Consider the following 16,224-nt stretch of genomic DNA (forward strand, 5'->3'; position numbering starts at 1 on the left):
CGCATTTGGAGTATTGCGTACAGTTCTGGTCACCGCATTATAGGAAGGACGTGGAGGCTTTGGAGTGGGTGCAGAGGAGATTTACCAGGATGTTGCCTGGTATGGAGGGAAAATCTTATGAGGAAAGGCTGATGGACTTGAGGTTGTTTTGTTGGAGAGAAGAAGGTTAAGAGGAGACTTAATAGAGGCATACAAAATGATCAGGGGGTTGGATAGGGTGGACAGTGAGAGCCTTCTCCCGCGGATGGAAATGGCTGGCACGAGGGGACATAGCTTTAAACTGAGGGGTAATAGATATAGGACAGAGGTCAGAGGTAGGTTCTTTACGCAAAGAGTAGTGAGGCCGTGGAATGCCCTACCTGCTACAGTAGTGAACTCGCCAACATTGAGGGCATTTAAAAGTTTATTGGATAAACATATGGATGATAATGGCATAGTGTAGGTTAGATGGCTTTTGTTTCGGTGCAACATCGTGGGCCGAAGGGCCTGTACTGCGCTGTATTGTTCTATGTTCTATGTTCTATGTTCTATATGCAAAAAGACAATGGTGAATGTGAAGGATTTTAACTGGGAAGACAAAAAGGTTTGCAAATATGATAGAATTTCAGAAATTATTAAAAACAGGGAGAGATATTAAGGAAAGAGTTTTTGGATAGAGGCCAGTGGGAAAAGGTGTAATAGGTAAAAGGCAGTGATCATTACAGGATTTTGCTCCGTTTGACTGTCTCATATATCATTAGTGCATTCATCAGAACTTATAAATGTGCACAGCTGTTGAAACATTTCATCTTAGGTAAGTTCTCAGTATGTCAAGGAAAGGTTTATGATTTGATTTCTTAGTTTCCCATTGTTCAAATGACTTAACATGCCAACACTAACATTCAAGTTGTCTTCAAAGCATATCTTGGTCTTTTTAGCATTCCAATAGATAAAGAGTTTGTAAGTCACTTCAAACAATTTATAGAAAACAAAAACTGCTAGAAGCACTTAGCAGGTCTGGTAGCATCTGTGAAGAGAGAAACATTTTGGGTGGGATTCTCCCCTAACCGGTGGGGCAGGACGCACCAGCGCCGAGGAGTGGCGTGAACCACTCTGGCGTCGGGCCGCCCGGAAGGTGCGGAATCCTCCGCACCTTCAGGGGCTAGGCCGGTGGCGGCGTTGGCGCTGCGGCAGCCGGCGGCGAAGGGCTTGGCGCAATGCCAACCGGCACCGAAGGGCCTCTGCTGTCCGCCGTGAGTTGGCGCATGCACGGGAGCGCCAGCGTGTGCTGGCGTCATCCCAGCCCATGTGCAGGGGGGCTCTTCTCCGCGCTGGCCATGGCGGACCATTACACTGGCCGGCGTGGAAGGAAAGAGTGACCCCACGGCACAGGCCCGCTCACGGATCGGTGGATCCCGATCGCAGGCCAGGCCACCGTGGGGGCCCCCCCGGGCCAGATACCCCCGTGCCCCCCAAGGACTCCGCAGGCCACCCGCAGAGCCAGGTCCTGCCGGTAAGAACCTGGTGTAATGTACGCCGGCGGGACCCGCCGAAAATGGGCTGGAGAATCGGCAGGTGGGGAGTGCTTCCAACGGCCCCTGACCAGTGCGGCGCGATTCACACCCCCACCGAAAAACCGGCACCGGAGTATCCGGCAGCCGGCGGCGGGGCGGGATTCACGCCGCCCCCCGGCAATTCTCTGGCCCGGCGGGGGGTCGGAGAATCCCGCCCAACTGTTGAGTCTGTGACCTTTCATCAGAACTGAGTTAAGGTAGAAATAATAGGTTTAAATTAGTAAAATTGGGGAGGGTGAGGAGGTGATCAAAAGGGAAAGACCCTATTACATTTTGAATTTTACTCAGTTCTGATGAAAATCACAGACCTGATGTGTTATCTTTGTTTCTCCCTCCACAAATGCCGCCAGAACTGTTAAGTGTTTTCAGAATTCTTTGATTTTATTTTAGATTTCCAGGATATGTAGTATTTTGCTTTTTGCGTTTGTCAAACAATTTAAAACATACCATTTTATATACATTGTTACAGTCTCTGTAGAGATTGTAAATGTTTACAGAGAAATTCAAACACCCACTGATTAATTGCAAAAACCATACCTCAAAATGTCACATTATAAAACAAAAAGCGAATTTGTTGTATTATGTTAAAACATAAAGTAAGCTCAACTAATTTAATACTATAATTTGTTAAGATGTAAGAATAGAAATCCAATTCCCCTAATTCTTTCTAATTCCACCAGTAATTTTCTTCTACACTATGAGATCTTGAGGGATAATTCAGTTCTCCTTATGGAATCGAGCCAAATTTGCTACAGCTCTCTGAAATTCACTTTAATTTCTCCTCATTTTCCCAGCTGTTCTCAGAGGTATGAGATTTCATGGGAATCCTGAGAAATCTAAGGGGTACAAAATGTTAGTGGGGGCTGCAAACTGTTATGCTGATTTTGGCAATGGCATTAAACTGGAAATTAGAGACACATGTGATAAAGGAACATCTGCATATAGATTGGGCAAATCAAATTAATAACAATACCGTAGAGGAGGAATTACTGAAGTGTATTTGGGATGGTTTTCTGGACCAATATACTGAGGATTCAACTGGAGAACAGGGCATCCGAGACTGGGTATTGTGTAATGAGAAAGGAATAATTGGCAATCTAGTTGTGTGAGGCGACTTGGGGATGAGTGACCAATAAGATGGAGAGTGATGTAGTTGATTCTGAAACTAGGGTCCTGAAACTTAATCAAGGAAACTACGTAGGTATAAGGCTCGAGTTGGCTATAATGGATTGGAAAATGTTACTTAAAGAGATGATGGTGGATAGACACCGGCAAACATTCAAAGAGCACATGTGAATTGCAACAATTGTTTATTCCTGTTTGGTGCAAAAATAAAACGGGAAAGGTGGCCAAACCATGGCTTACAAGGGAATTTGAGATAGTATAAGACCCAAGGAAGAGGCATACAGTTCGGTTAGAAAGAAAACAACAGACCTGAAAATTGCAAGCAGTTTAGAATTAAGTAAAGGAGGACCAAGGGATTTATTAAGAAGAGAAAATAGAGTACGAGTGTAAGCTTGTGGGGAACACAAAAACTGACTGTAAAGATTTCTGTAGGTATGAAATGATTGGTGAAGACAAATGTAGGTCCCTTACAGTCAGAAATAGGGGAATTTACAAAGGGGAATAAATAATTGGCTGACCAACTGAATACATACTTTGGTTCTGTCGTTAAAAAGGAGGACACATATAACAGACTAAAAATGTTGGGGAACACAGGGTTCAGTGAGAGGGAGGAACTGAAAGAAATGGTGTTGGGAAAATCACTGGGATTGAACGCCGATAAATTCCCAGGGCCTGATTATCTACCTCCCAGTGTAATTATGGAGGAGGTCCTAGAAATAATGGATGCATTGATGATCATCTTCCAAGATTCTCTTGACTCGATAACAGTTCTTACAGATTGGAGCTGAGCTAATGTAAGCCCACTATTTAAAACGGGAGGTAGAGAGAAAACCTGATGTCAGCCTGATGTCAGTAGTGAGGAAAGTACTAGAATTCATTGTAAAAGTTGCATTTGGCAGAGCATTTGGAAAACAGTGGCATAATCAGGCAGAGTGAGCATGGATTTATGAAAAGGAAATCATTTTTGACAAATCTACTGGAATTCTTCGAGGATCTAAGTAATGGTGTTGACAAGGAGGTTTATTTGGACTTTAAGAAGGCTTTTGGCAAATTCCCACAGAAGAGATTAGCGTGTAAAATGAAAGTGCATGGGACTGGAGTAGTGTATTAGAATCATAGAGCAGCACGGTAGCACAGTGGTTAGCACAGTTTCTTCACAGCTCCTGGCTCCCAGGTTCCCGGCTTGGGTCATTGTCTGTGCGGAGTCTGCACGTTCTCCCCATGTCTGCGTGAGTTTCCTCTGGGTGCTCCGGTTTCCTCTCACAGTCCAAAGTCGTGCAGGTTAGGTGGATTGGCCATGCTAAATTGCCCTTAGTGTCCAAAAAGGTTAGGAAGGGTTATTGGCCATGCTACGTAAAGAGATGATGGTGGCCCTTGGTGTCCAAAAAGGTTGGGTGGGGTTACTGGGTTATGGGGAGGGTGGGGGTGTGGGCTTGGGTAGGGTCTCTTTCCAAAGGCCGGTGCAGACTTAATGGGCTGAATGGCCTCCTTCTGCACTGTAAACTCTATGAAATTCATAGAATTCCAACAGTGCAGAAGGAGGCCATTCAGCCCAATGAGTCTACACCGATGCTCTTAAAGAGCATCCTACCTAGGACCACTCCCCTGCCCTATCTCCATAACCCTACCTAATCTGCACATCTTTGGACATTGAGGGGAAATTTAACATGGCCAATCTACCTAACCTGCACATCTTTGGACCGGGGAGGAAACCGGAGCCCCCGGAGGAAACCCACACCGACACGGGGGAAAAGTGCAAACTCCACATAGAAAGTCACCCAAGGCTGGAATTGAATCCGGGTCCCTGGTGATGTGAGGCAGCAATGCTAACCACTGTGCCAGCATGCCAATCGGTCAGATGGATAGAAAACTGGCTGGCAGACAGAAAACAAAGGGTCGGAAAAAATGGATCTTTTTCTAAATGGCAGACAGTGACTAGTGGGGGTACAGCAGGGACCCCAGCTTTCACAATATATATTAGTGATTTAGGTGAGGGAACTGAATGTATTGCCTCTAAATTTGGAAATGATGCAAAGCTGGGTGGGAGGGTGAGCTATGAAGAGGATGCAGAGATGCTTCAGTGTGATTTGGACAAGTTTAGGGAGTGGGCCAATGCATGGCCAATGCAGGATAATGTGGATAAATGTGAGGTTATCCATTTTGGTAGCAAGGAGGAGAGGTGCAGCGATGTCCTTGTACACCAGCCGATGAAAGTAAGCATGCAGGTGCAGCAAACAGTAAAGATGGCAAATGATATGCTGGCCTTCTTAGCAAGAGGTATTGAGTCCAGGTGAAGGGATATGTTGCTGCAATTATATAGGATCTTAGTGAGACTACACCTGGAATATTGTGTGCAGTTTTGGTCTCCTTTCCTGAGAAATAATATTCTTGCTATAGAGGGAGCAAAACAAAGGTTTACCAGACTCATTCCTGGGATGGCGGGACTGACACATGAGGAGAGATTGAGTCAGTTAGGATTATATTGGCTGGAGTTCAGAGAAATGAGGGGGAATCTCATAGAAACTCACAAAGTTCAGAGAATCATAGAATTCCTACAGTGCAGAAGGAAGCCATTCAGCCCATCGAGTCTGTACCGACCCTCTGAAAGAGTGCCCTACCTAGGCCCATTCCCCTGTACCCGAGACACTTAGTGGCAATTATAGCAATCCACTTAACCTGCAAACCTTTGGACAGTGGGGGGAAGCAGAGAACCCGGAGGAAACCCAGGCAGTCACTGGGAGAACGTGCAAACTCAAAATCGACAGTCACCCAAGGCTGGAATTGAACCCAGGTCCCTTTCCTGTGAGGCAGCAGTGCTAACCACTGTGCTGCCAATTCTAACAGGACTAGACAAAGTAGATGCAGGAAGGATTTTTCTGATGGTGGGCTTAACCAGGGATCACCGTCTGAGAATACTGGGTAGATCATTTCGGACTGAAATTAAGAGAAATGTCTTTACCCAGAGAGTGGTGAGCATGTGGAATTTACCACCACAGAAAGCGGTTGAGGCCAAAACATTGTATGTTTTCAAGAAAGAGTTAGTTATAGCTCTGGGGTGAAAGGAATCAAAGGATATGGGAGGAAGACAGGAACAAGTTTTTGAGTTGGATCATCGGCCAAGTTTATAATGAATGGTGGAGCAGGCTCAAAGGGCTGAATCGCCTACTCCTATGTTTCTATGTAACCTTTGGCTAAGTGACATTCTAACTCTTCTTCCAAAACCTCACAACTCTTGACTTCCCAGCTCAAGCTTGGGGTTTATTGCATCCATGCTTATTGATTCAAACATCAGGAACACCCTGGTTTCTAATGGCCTCTATGCTCCTTCACAGGATTTGTAAAGCTCATGGTTCCATAGCTGTTTTACAGATCCTGGCAGATTTTTCTTTCTCAGTGCTCCAAATTTCACTCAAGCCGACTGCCGACCGTTTGTTCTTTGTGTGAAACATACAGGGAAAAAGCACAAAAGGGTACTTCCACTGTACTTCCACAAAGCCTATTCCCATATGGAATGTTCCAAACACAATGTAAATCAAATCTGTTTTACCTTCAAAACAATCTTTTGATTCTATGACCCACATAAATTATTTATATCTCCAATTGGGTTAACTACCCTTTTTCCAGACTTGCTGGTTTCACCAAGAATTCCACCTTGTGTATAGAGGTGCTTTTACCTTCTTTGATCTGGGAACTACATGAATAATCTAAACCCTTTATTGAAATAACTGTCGATCTCCTGTCCCTGCCCAAAGCTCAAAGGTTGGTCACTCATTGTATAAGTGTTTTCCCTTCTAACTCTAACCTTATTGAATAAATACATAACTGTAATTACCCAAAGTTCATTAGAATTACATTTACCTCAGGGTTGTCCAGCCGTTCCTCAATCAGATGTTTCTTTTTATCTTATAACCTAAAAGTTACATTCCTAAAAGATATGGGGCGGGATTCTCCGCAGGCGCGCGCGATCTCGGGGGAGCCTACATATTTGTTGCCGCTCCGCGGCCCGAATCCACCACTGAGCACGGAGCGACTGCCGCAGGCCGCTGCCGTGCGCATGCGCAGACTCCCGACCGGACGTGCAGGGCCCCGTATCCGCAGCCAGAGCTTCGAGAAGCACTCCGAGGCCTGCTAGCCCCCTGCAAATTGGAGAATCACTCTGGACTTTCTTAAGGAAAGTCCAGAGTGAAACGCCCATGTTTTGATGCTGGCGTGGGGACATAACCCCATTATTGGAGAATCCCACCCATTAAGTATGAAATCAGGTATTCACAGCAACATACAAGGAAGGCCTGCTTATGTATAAGCATTAATCGTTAAATAAATTAATCAGATTTGTGATGGATACAGGAAATAAAGCTGCTTATGTGATTTCATTTTGTTTTTCCACAACATCTGTATGAAATCATTGAATGATACACACAAGAGGAACCCATTAGGCTTATTGTGTCTATGTTGGCATTTTAAAAGAACGGTACAATTAGTCCTATTCTCATGGTCTTTCCCAAGGTCATGTATTTCTTTTTCTCTTTAAGTATTTATCTAATTCTCTTTTGAAAGGGACTCTTGTATCTGCTTCCACCACTCTCTTACGTAGTGCATTCCAGATCACAACAATAAAATCCACAGGTCATTTGCCGATCACCTTAAATTTGTGACCACTGGTTACTGACCTTTCTACCACTGCCAACAGTTTCTTAGGTACTCTATCAAAACTGTTCATAATTTTAAACAACTCCAGCAAATCTTCTCTTACCCTTTTCTGTTGAAAGGAAAATAGCCCTAATTTCTTGATTATATAATCCAATATTGCAATGAGGAAAAGGCTGCATTGCTAGAGGTCTCACATTGAGATGGCCAACTGAGATCACTCTTGCTTAGATGGATTTGAAAGATTCATGACACAATTCAAAGAAAAGTATGTTATGGTGCTCTCAACTAGCGCCATCAAACAGAATAAGTGGTCACTTCTCTCACTGCTGTGTGCATCTTGTTTTGTGCAAATTGGTTGGCAAGTTTACTATATATAACAGAAGTAATGAGTTAGCTGGATAGCATTCAGAGGCATCTTGAAAGCATGAAACGTGCCATATAAATGCAAGCTCTTTATTTATGTGAAGTGCTTTGAGACTATTTTTGAGAGAAATTATGCAATTCCACTTGAATGCAAGCTCTTTTTATAAATATAGCTCACAAATGCTCCATTTTCTGTCTCTGTGCTTCGTGTTTGTGGGTGACGGAAATGGTACATTTAATTTCCTTTATACTAACCAAGTAACATTGCAATATAATTATCATTACAGTTTCACAGTAAAGAGAACTCACAGGAACTTCTAAAAGAAGATGGTCAACGCATTCAACTGATAGTGTACAGATGTAATGAATCAAATCCTCTGGTTTTCAGTCACTTTAGAACTACTGACTCTGTGGGTAAGATTAATGTATGTTTAATTGTGAACTGCAGAGTAAAATTCCTATTCTCTTGAGATTTAGAATAGTTTTTCCCTGAAGGGAAAAGGAAAAGTGTTGTCTCAATTGATGTGCGACAATCAAGCCAATCAATAAAATCAATCATTACAACAGCGTTCACAATGATTTCCTCTGATGCTGCTATATTTATTATTACAGGCATACAATGTTAAAAACATGTTACTTAAAATCTGCATTCTTAACTTTTTTCACTCATGGTCTATTACTGTCCGTACTGTGTTGTTTAAGGGGTGTTGCCAGCAGCATAAAGGTAATTCCATGTTCCGTATAGGATAAAGATTCTCTAATCCACTCTCTCATCATGGATTCTCTGCTGAAAGGCAGAATCTCCTCCCAGATGCCTTGTGAGCAATTTTTAATTGTAGCCAGTGGGCTATTTAGGAGCCTGAATCAAAATGACAGACATTGAAATCTGTCATTACTTGTTCAAGGTCAATTATAAAAACGATCCAAAGGGAACATCTTTCTCAGAAATATTTTCTGTGAAAACGCACCTTTTAAAACTGTCGAGAAATCTGTTTGCCCAGTTTTGAAATGTCTAAGTTATCTTGTGTTAACCCAGGATCCAGGGGGAGTTACTGAAACCTCATCGAGAATAATAACAACTTGCACAATGGAAGTAGCACTGCTCTTTATGAAGGTCCATCAGATAAGTGGTCACCCACTGGAGAAATAGGCAAGTTCAGTTTCAGCCATAGTGAACTATTGGCCGTTCCCGTAGGCAGCGCACCCCCGCCCTCGGGTTTCCCGGTGGCATGGGGTAACTCCAATGGGACATCCCATTGACAAGCAGCAGGAGTAGAGAATCCCGCCGTCAGCAAACGTCGCGCTGCGAAACACATGCGGTTGGGGGACCGGTGAATTCAACCGGTTCAATTTTAAGCAATGTCTCTCTTTAGATTGAATGGCATTGAAGCAGCTAAGGAGTTTTAAAATGTTCGATCATGGGATGTGGACGGCACGAGCAACAGCACCTTGATTCTCTTCTAGTTTTTCTGAGAAAGTGGGAGGCCTCACTTCACCAAATTCATTTAATAACTTCTTAACTGAACAACTTTCTCGACCATGTCAAAGGGCATTAAGAATCTGCTTCATATCCAAAGACGAGAGACATGCGAGAAATTGACTAGGAAAGAGTGGCATATTTTTTCACCTAAAGGGCATTAATGAATTAATTGAATTTTATGCCAATATGGAAGTTAGCCCAAATGATTGCCACTTTTGGACACACATTTTCTAGTGTTCTAGTCCATAACCATAGTCACTATGGTCGGGTATTCATTACTAAATTGAAAGAGACCTGGAAGTCTTAGTAGATTCGATCTGCACAATACAGAATAACAAATACGTAGTGAGAACAATAGGACGCTGGTCTAAAGTCAGAATTAAACTGTACAGTGTTCTGGTTGGTCCATGTCTCGAGTATTGAGTCCTGTTCTGGTCATTGAGGTGCAGAGAATACTTAAGCACTGGAGACAGTTGAGAGAAGAGCCAAAAGTCTGATCGCTATTTTCAGAGGTGCAAGTCGTGAGAAATTTTGGTTAGACTTGGACTTTTCAGCCTTTGATGGAAGTGTCTAAGGGATGACCTTATAATGGTACAGTTTATAAATCGGTAAATCTGTTATCGTCATTGTGGGTCTTAGTTGAGGGTGTCAATGGTCTGGATTTGCAGATACTGCTAGAGGCAAGGCGGTTGGTAAACTTCAACCTTTATTGAACATGCTACTAATTATTGTTATGAGAGGGAGATATTAGGAAGTTGGGCCCAGAAATAGGATCAAAGGTGTAGCAGGCAATTTAAGGGTTAAACAAACTGAGGGAAAAACTGTTAGCATGAAGTCTGACGGACACGCCCACACCTGACCAGAGTTACAATGTCTCAGTCAGACTTAAACTCATTAATGTGGATACACAGGATACCTCTGTTCAGTAAGGATGAGTCACTCGAGATCCATTGTCCTTTGGGACATTCCTGTCCCAAATCAAACAGCCTAGGTAACGCTACTAGATTCAAGTCTGGGAACCCCACGGGGAACCTTTGTTTGAGGGACTGTGCGGAGCTCAGAGAGAGAGAGAGAACGAATCCTGTTTTTGAAAAGGGAAGCAGAAGGATTTGAAAGGCCGTCGAGTGAGGGCATGAAAAAATTGTTCAGAAGACAGGCTTTTGAAAAAGGTTCTAAAGGAACTTGGCTAGCAGCAGAAAATTGCTTCGTAAAAACAAGCATCTTGTTTGCCTACCTATGTAAGTGGAATGAGAGCTGTTTGTTCATTTGGAGTGCTGTTTAATGGGAACTTCTGTGTTAAGGTTAAGAAACGACATATAATTTGTTATTGATAGGGCTAAAGTTTAAAAGTTTAAATATTGTTTTTCTTTTGTTTTAATTAGGTTTGTTTATAAAATAAACAAGCCCTATTTCTTATATTATCACTCCTGTAATGAATCAATCTTTCCGCACCCCCTTAAAAACTTATGGTCTGGCCTAGTCTCCTAGCCACTGTTGAGAGCTGACCAGGTGTGTGTAACATTATGTCCAGTGCAAGGCTCCAGATGGAACTAAAAACATAAGAACTTGGAGAAGGAGATGGCAATTCAGCCCCTTATCTCCTCTAGGCCTCAACTCTACATTCCTGCCAGTTCTCCATAACTCTTCATCCCATTACTAGTTTAATATCTGTCTATCTCTTCCTTGACTTTACTCAATGCCCTGGCATCCACCACACTCTGGGGTAGTGAATTTTGAGAGAAGTAATTTCTCCTCGTCTCACTTTTAAATCTGCTGCTCCTTACCCTAAAACCATGACCTCTCATTTTAGATTGCAGCACAAGAGGAAGTATCCTCTCTATGTTTACTTTGTCAATACCTTTTATCATCGTGTGTATCTCAATTTGATTTCCTCGCATTCTTCTGAACTCGAGAGAGTATAGGTCTAAATGCTCAATCTCTCTTCATAAGAGAACCCCTCATCTCTGGAATCAATCTAGTAAACCTACCCTGAAATGCCTCTAATTCAACTACACCTCTCCTCAAATAAGGGGGTCAAAACTGTACACAGTACTTCAGGTGCAGTCTCACCAATGTTTTGTACAGTTGCAGCAACACTTCATTGCTTTTATACTCTGTTACTCTAGCTATAAAGGACCAAAATGTCATTTGCATTCCTTATTACCTGTTACACCTGCACACTAGCTTTCAGAGATTCATGTATGAGGACACCCAGATTCCTCTGCACCGAAGCAGTCCGACTTTTCTCTATACATAGATAATAACTTGCCTTTCCATTTATCTGACCAAAATAGATAACCTCACACTTATCCATGTTCAACTCCATCTGCCAAAATTTGGCCCACTCACCTAACCGATCTATATCCATTTGTAAATTTCATATTTCCTTATTGCAACTTATTATCCCACCTATTTTAATGTATTCTGCAAATTTGGCGACAGTACCTCCTATCCCAACATTTAAGTAATTAATATATATTGGGCTGGATTCTCCGCTTCGCGATGCCAGAAACAAGGCCCTGGGGACTTGTCTGCCTTCAATCCCAAACATTTGTTTAGTACTTTTTCCCTATTGATGATGATTATTCAACGTTCCTCCCTTTCTATTATCTCTGCATTACCTGTTACTATTGGGATGATACTCGTGTCTTACTTACTTTACTTACCACCATGAAAACTGAGGCAAAATATTATGTTCCCCACTATTAACTATCCGGTCTCATCCGCCAAGGGACTAACATTCCCTTTTATGTACTGAGAGAAGCTTTTATAGTCAATGATTTTGAGGAATGTTTTCCCTTTGAGCTTGAAAAGATCCATTCTGAGATGTTCCCACAGTCTGGGTGGAAATAAGGATGCCATCACTGTTTTCTTTAGGCCCTGACGATGGATTCCACAGGTGATGCAGCTTGAAATAACTTCCTGTAATTATTTTGAGACCCCTGGACACCAAACAGGATTTTGTGTTCTGGCAGAACATTTCGTAATGCTTGGGTGTCCCTGATGTATTCTCTGAAGGATTTAGAATTTGGGTATGGCCGATCTCTCATCATAAATGAACAGGTTGACTTTGTTGCTCGAAGTCAGAGTCATAGATTTTTACAGCATGGAAAGAGGCCCTTTGGCCCATCATACCTTCACTGATCATCCAGCACCTATCTATTCTAATCCCATTTTCCAGCACTTGGTTTGTAGCCTTGTGTGCAATGGCATTTCAAGTAATTATCTAAATACTTCTTAAAAGATGCAAGGGTTCCCACCTCTACCACACTTTCAGGCAGTGAATTCCAGATTCCAACCACCCTCTGAATGAAAATGTTTTTCCTCACATCTCCTCTAAACATCCTGCCCATTACCTTAAATCTATGCCACCTGGTTATTGACCCCTCCACTAAGTGGATTGACCCCTCCACTAAGTGGAAAAGTACATTCCTATCCATCCCTTTCAATGTCCCTCATAATTTCATCCACTTCAATCAGGTCAACCGTCAGCGTTCTCTGCTCCAGGGAAAACATCCCCAGTCTATCCAGCCCCTCTTCGTAGTTGAAACGATCCAGCCTAGGCAACATTCAAGTGAATCTCTTCTGTACCCTTTCCAGTGCAATCATTTCCTTTCTATATAGTGTAGTGACCAGAACTGTACACAGTACTTCAGCTGGAGCCGAACCAGCATTTTATTCAGCTCTAGCATAACCTCCCTGCTCTTATATTCAATGCCTTGGTTAATAAAGGCAAGGATCCCATCGGCCTTCTTAACCACCTTATCTACCTATCCTACTGTCTGCAGAGATCTGTGAACCTGCACACCAAAATCCCTTTGATCATTCATTGTATATTTCCTTGCCTTGTTAGTCCTTCCAAAATGCCTTACCTCACACTTTTCATGGTTACATTCCCTTTGCCACTCTTCTGTCCATTTAACCAGCCCATCTATATTGTCCTGTAATCTAAGGCCTTGCTTCTTAGTGTTTACCACACTACCAATTTTTGTATCATCTGCAAACTTACTTATCATACCTCCTACATTCACATCCAGATCTTTAATGTACACTATAGACAACAAGAGACCCAGCACTGATCCCTGCTGAACACCACTGGACACAGGCTTCCAGTCACAAAACAACCTTCAACCATCACCCTCAGCCTCCTACCACTGAACCAGCTTGCATCCAGTGTGCCAAATTGCCGTGGATCCCATGGGCTCTTATCTTATTTCTCAGCCTCCCAAGTGTTACCTTGTCAAAAGCTTTACTAAAGTCCATGTAGACTACCTGAATCGTACTACCCTCTTCTATATACCTAGTCACCTCCTCAAAAAATTCAGTCCAATTTGTGAGACATGATCTTCCTTTCACAAAACCATGCTGACTATCCTTTATTAATCCTTGCCTCTTCAAATGGAGATTAATTATACTCCTTTGAATTTTTTCCTGTAGTTTTCTACTACTGAAGTTAGACACACTGACCTGCAATTTCTTGGTCTGTCCCTACTTGCCTTCTTGAATAATGGCACCACATTAGCTGTCTTCCAGTCCTCTGGCACCTCTCCTGTGGCCAAAGAAGATTTGAACATTTATGTCAAAGCCACTGCAGTCTCCTCCCTTGCCTCCCACCGCAACCTGGAATACATCTATCGAGCCGGGAGATTTATCTACTTTTAGGTCCACTAAAACTATTAATACCTCCTCCCTCTCAATGTTACGTTCAAGTAAATCACAATGCCCTTCCTTGATTTCTATACCTACATCATCCCCCTCCATAGTGAACACAGATGCAACGTACTCATTTAAAACCACACCGATATCTTACGACTCCACACACAAATTGCCACATTGGTCCCTAACGGGCCGTACGCATACCCTGGTCAATATCCTGCCCTTAATATACTGATAAAACACCTTTGGATATTCCATTATTTTGCCCACCAGTGCTTTTTCATGCCACTCTTTGCTCTCCTAATTTTTTTTCTTAAGTAACCCCCCCTGCACTTTCTATATTCCTGTAGGACTTCAAGTTTTTTGAGCCCTTGTTATCTGCCACAAGCCTCCCTTTCTTTCCTTATCAAATGATATCCAGGATTCTCTGGACTTACCACTCCCACCCTTCACTATCATGGGAACATGGTGGCCCTGTACTCTCTCTATTTCCTTGTTGAATGAATCCCAGTGCTCTGATGTAGATTTTCCTATAAGTAGCTGCTTCCAGCTAACTTTTGACTGATCTTGTCTTATTTTATTAAAATTGTCCCTCCCCCAGTTCAGAACCTTAATTTCCGGTCTATTTTTGTCCCTTTCCATAACTACCTTAAATTCTACTGAGTTTTGGTCACTGTTTCCAAAACGCTCTCCCACTGAAACTCCATCCACTTGTCCAACTTTATTCTCTAAAACCACATCCAGCACCTCACCATCCCCTTCACGACTTTCTATATATTGCCATAAAAAGCTCTCCTGGATGCATTTGAAGAATTCCGCCCCCTCTAAGCTTTTCGACATTGACTATTCCAGTTAATATTGGGGAAATTGAAATCCCTTACTATTATTACCCAGTCTTTTTTTTCAATTCTTCGAGATTTGCCTACATGTCTGTCCTATCTCTCAGTGATTGTTTGGGGTCTATAGTACACTCCTAGCAATGTGAACTTTTTGTTTCTGAGTTCGACCCATATGGCTTCATTTGCGGAGCCTACTAAGATATCATCCCTCAGTATTGCCGCGATGCTCTCCCCAAACAATAATGCAATTCCTCTTCCTCTTTTGCATCCCCCTCTATCACGGTCCTTAATGTCAGTTACTCACCAACCAATCAGCTTACCGCTTTGCTGTGACGTCACACTTGCACCTTTCTTTTTCAAACCCAGCACGCTGTCTCTTCCCAGTACAAGATCTCCCTCGCAGCTCCGGTTGTCTCTGCTCCCGAAAAGTCCCGAGCCTGGCTCTCTATTTATCCTTCTCCCAGTACAATGTGTCCCTTGCAGCTCCAGCTGTCTCTTCACCCGGAAGGCAAGTGCAGGCCCCGAGCCTTGCTCTCTATTTATCCTCGTCCCAGTACAAGGTGTCCCTCGCAGTTTCGGCTGTCTCTGCTCTCGGAGGATAAGTGTAGGCCTCAAGCCTGCTAAGTGTTGTTTCAGGATGAGATTATTTGGAACGCTTCCTGGCCATCCATTGATGCAGCATTCTCCAATTTTAGAACCTTCTGCCTCTGTACTTTGTGCCTTCCATTTAGCCTCTGTGTTATTGCTGGGAGGAATTTTGTGGTCAATGAGGTGTATGACGACATCTTCCAAAACATTTCTGTCCCCTTGTTGAGGCTTTTCCACAGGAATGCATGACAATACGTTTGCTGTTGTTTGTTGTTTTCCTTGGACATGTTTGTCCATTGGTTCATTATTTCATGCAAGCTGTTCTTTCCAGTGATGAACTCATTGATCCTTTACTTGCTGCTTATATGAAACCGTGTGCCTGGATTTCTCAAGGTTCCCTCATGGTTTTACTAAGTTCTCGTGCTCCCGTTCCATAGCATCTGTTTCAGTCTTCTTCAAATCTCTGAAGAATGCTGGGAATTCTTTCCTGAACTTTGTAGTTTGTCTTACTTTCCCAGTTCATCTACTTTACTGATGAGTTGCGGATCTGTGCAAGATTTTGGACTCAACATGGAACACTCTTGATTTTGGATCACAGACAAAGGCCGGAATTCACCGGTCATTGCAATTCACTTTTCCCCCCTGCCAGTGGGTTTCGCCAATTGCATCGGGTGTTTACAATGGGAAATCCCATTGACAAGTGGCAGGAACAAAGAATCTCGGCACCAGTGAATGGCATGCCACTGAGAAACCCATGGCTGCTGGACCAGAGAGCTCCCCTGCCAAAGGTTCTGTAATTCTTCTTCCTTTGTACTGAAGTGTAACAGTTAACTGTCCCTTGACATTCAGTTGAATTGTCTCCTGGACCATTGGGTTGTATAGTCGATGGTAGGAAGAAATTTTGCTTTAGCCACTGTTCTGAAAGAATTGAAATTCCTGCTCCAATGTCTAATTTGAAGTTTACTTTTAC

General features: G+C 42.9%; 1 protein-coding gene across 1 annotated transcript in view; it reads left to right on the forward strand.

The window, feature by feature from the left end:
• LOC140393850 (uncharacterized) overlaps positions 1-16,224 on the forward strand; it is an 81,498-nt gene that overhangs the window by 34,620 nt on the left and 30,654 nt on the right. The window contains exon 4 of the mRNA XM_072480382.1: positions 7,979-8,105. Coding sequence (XP_072336483.1) covers positions 7,979-8,105 — 127 coding nt within the window. The remainder of the gene's footprint in view (positions 1-7,978; positions 8,106-16,224) is intronic.

Source organism: Scyliorhinus torazame, chromosome 17 (genome assembly GCF_047496885.1).
Source record: "Scyliorhinus torazame isolate Kashiwa2021f chromosome 17, sScyTor2.1, whole genome shotgun sequence".
In the NCBI taxonomy this organism is placed as follows: Eukaryota; Metazoa; Chordata; class Chondrichthyes; order Carcharhiniformes; family Scyliorhinidae; genus Scyliorhinus; species Scyliorhinus torazame.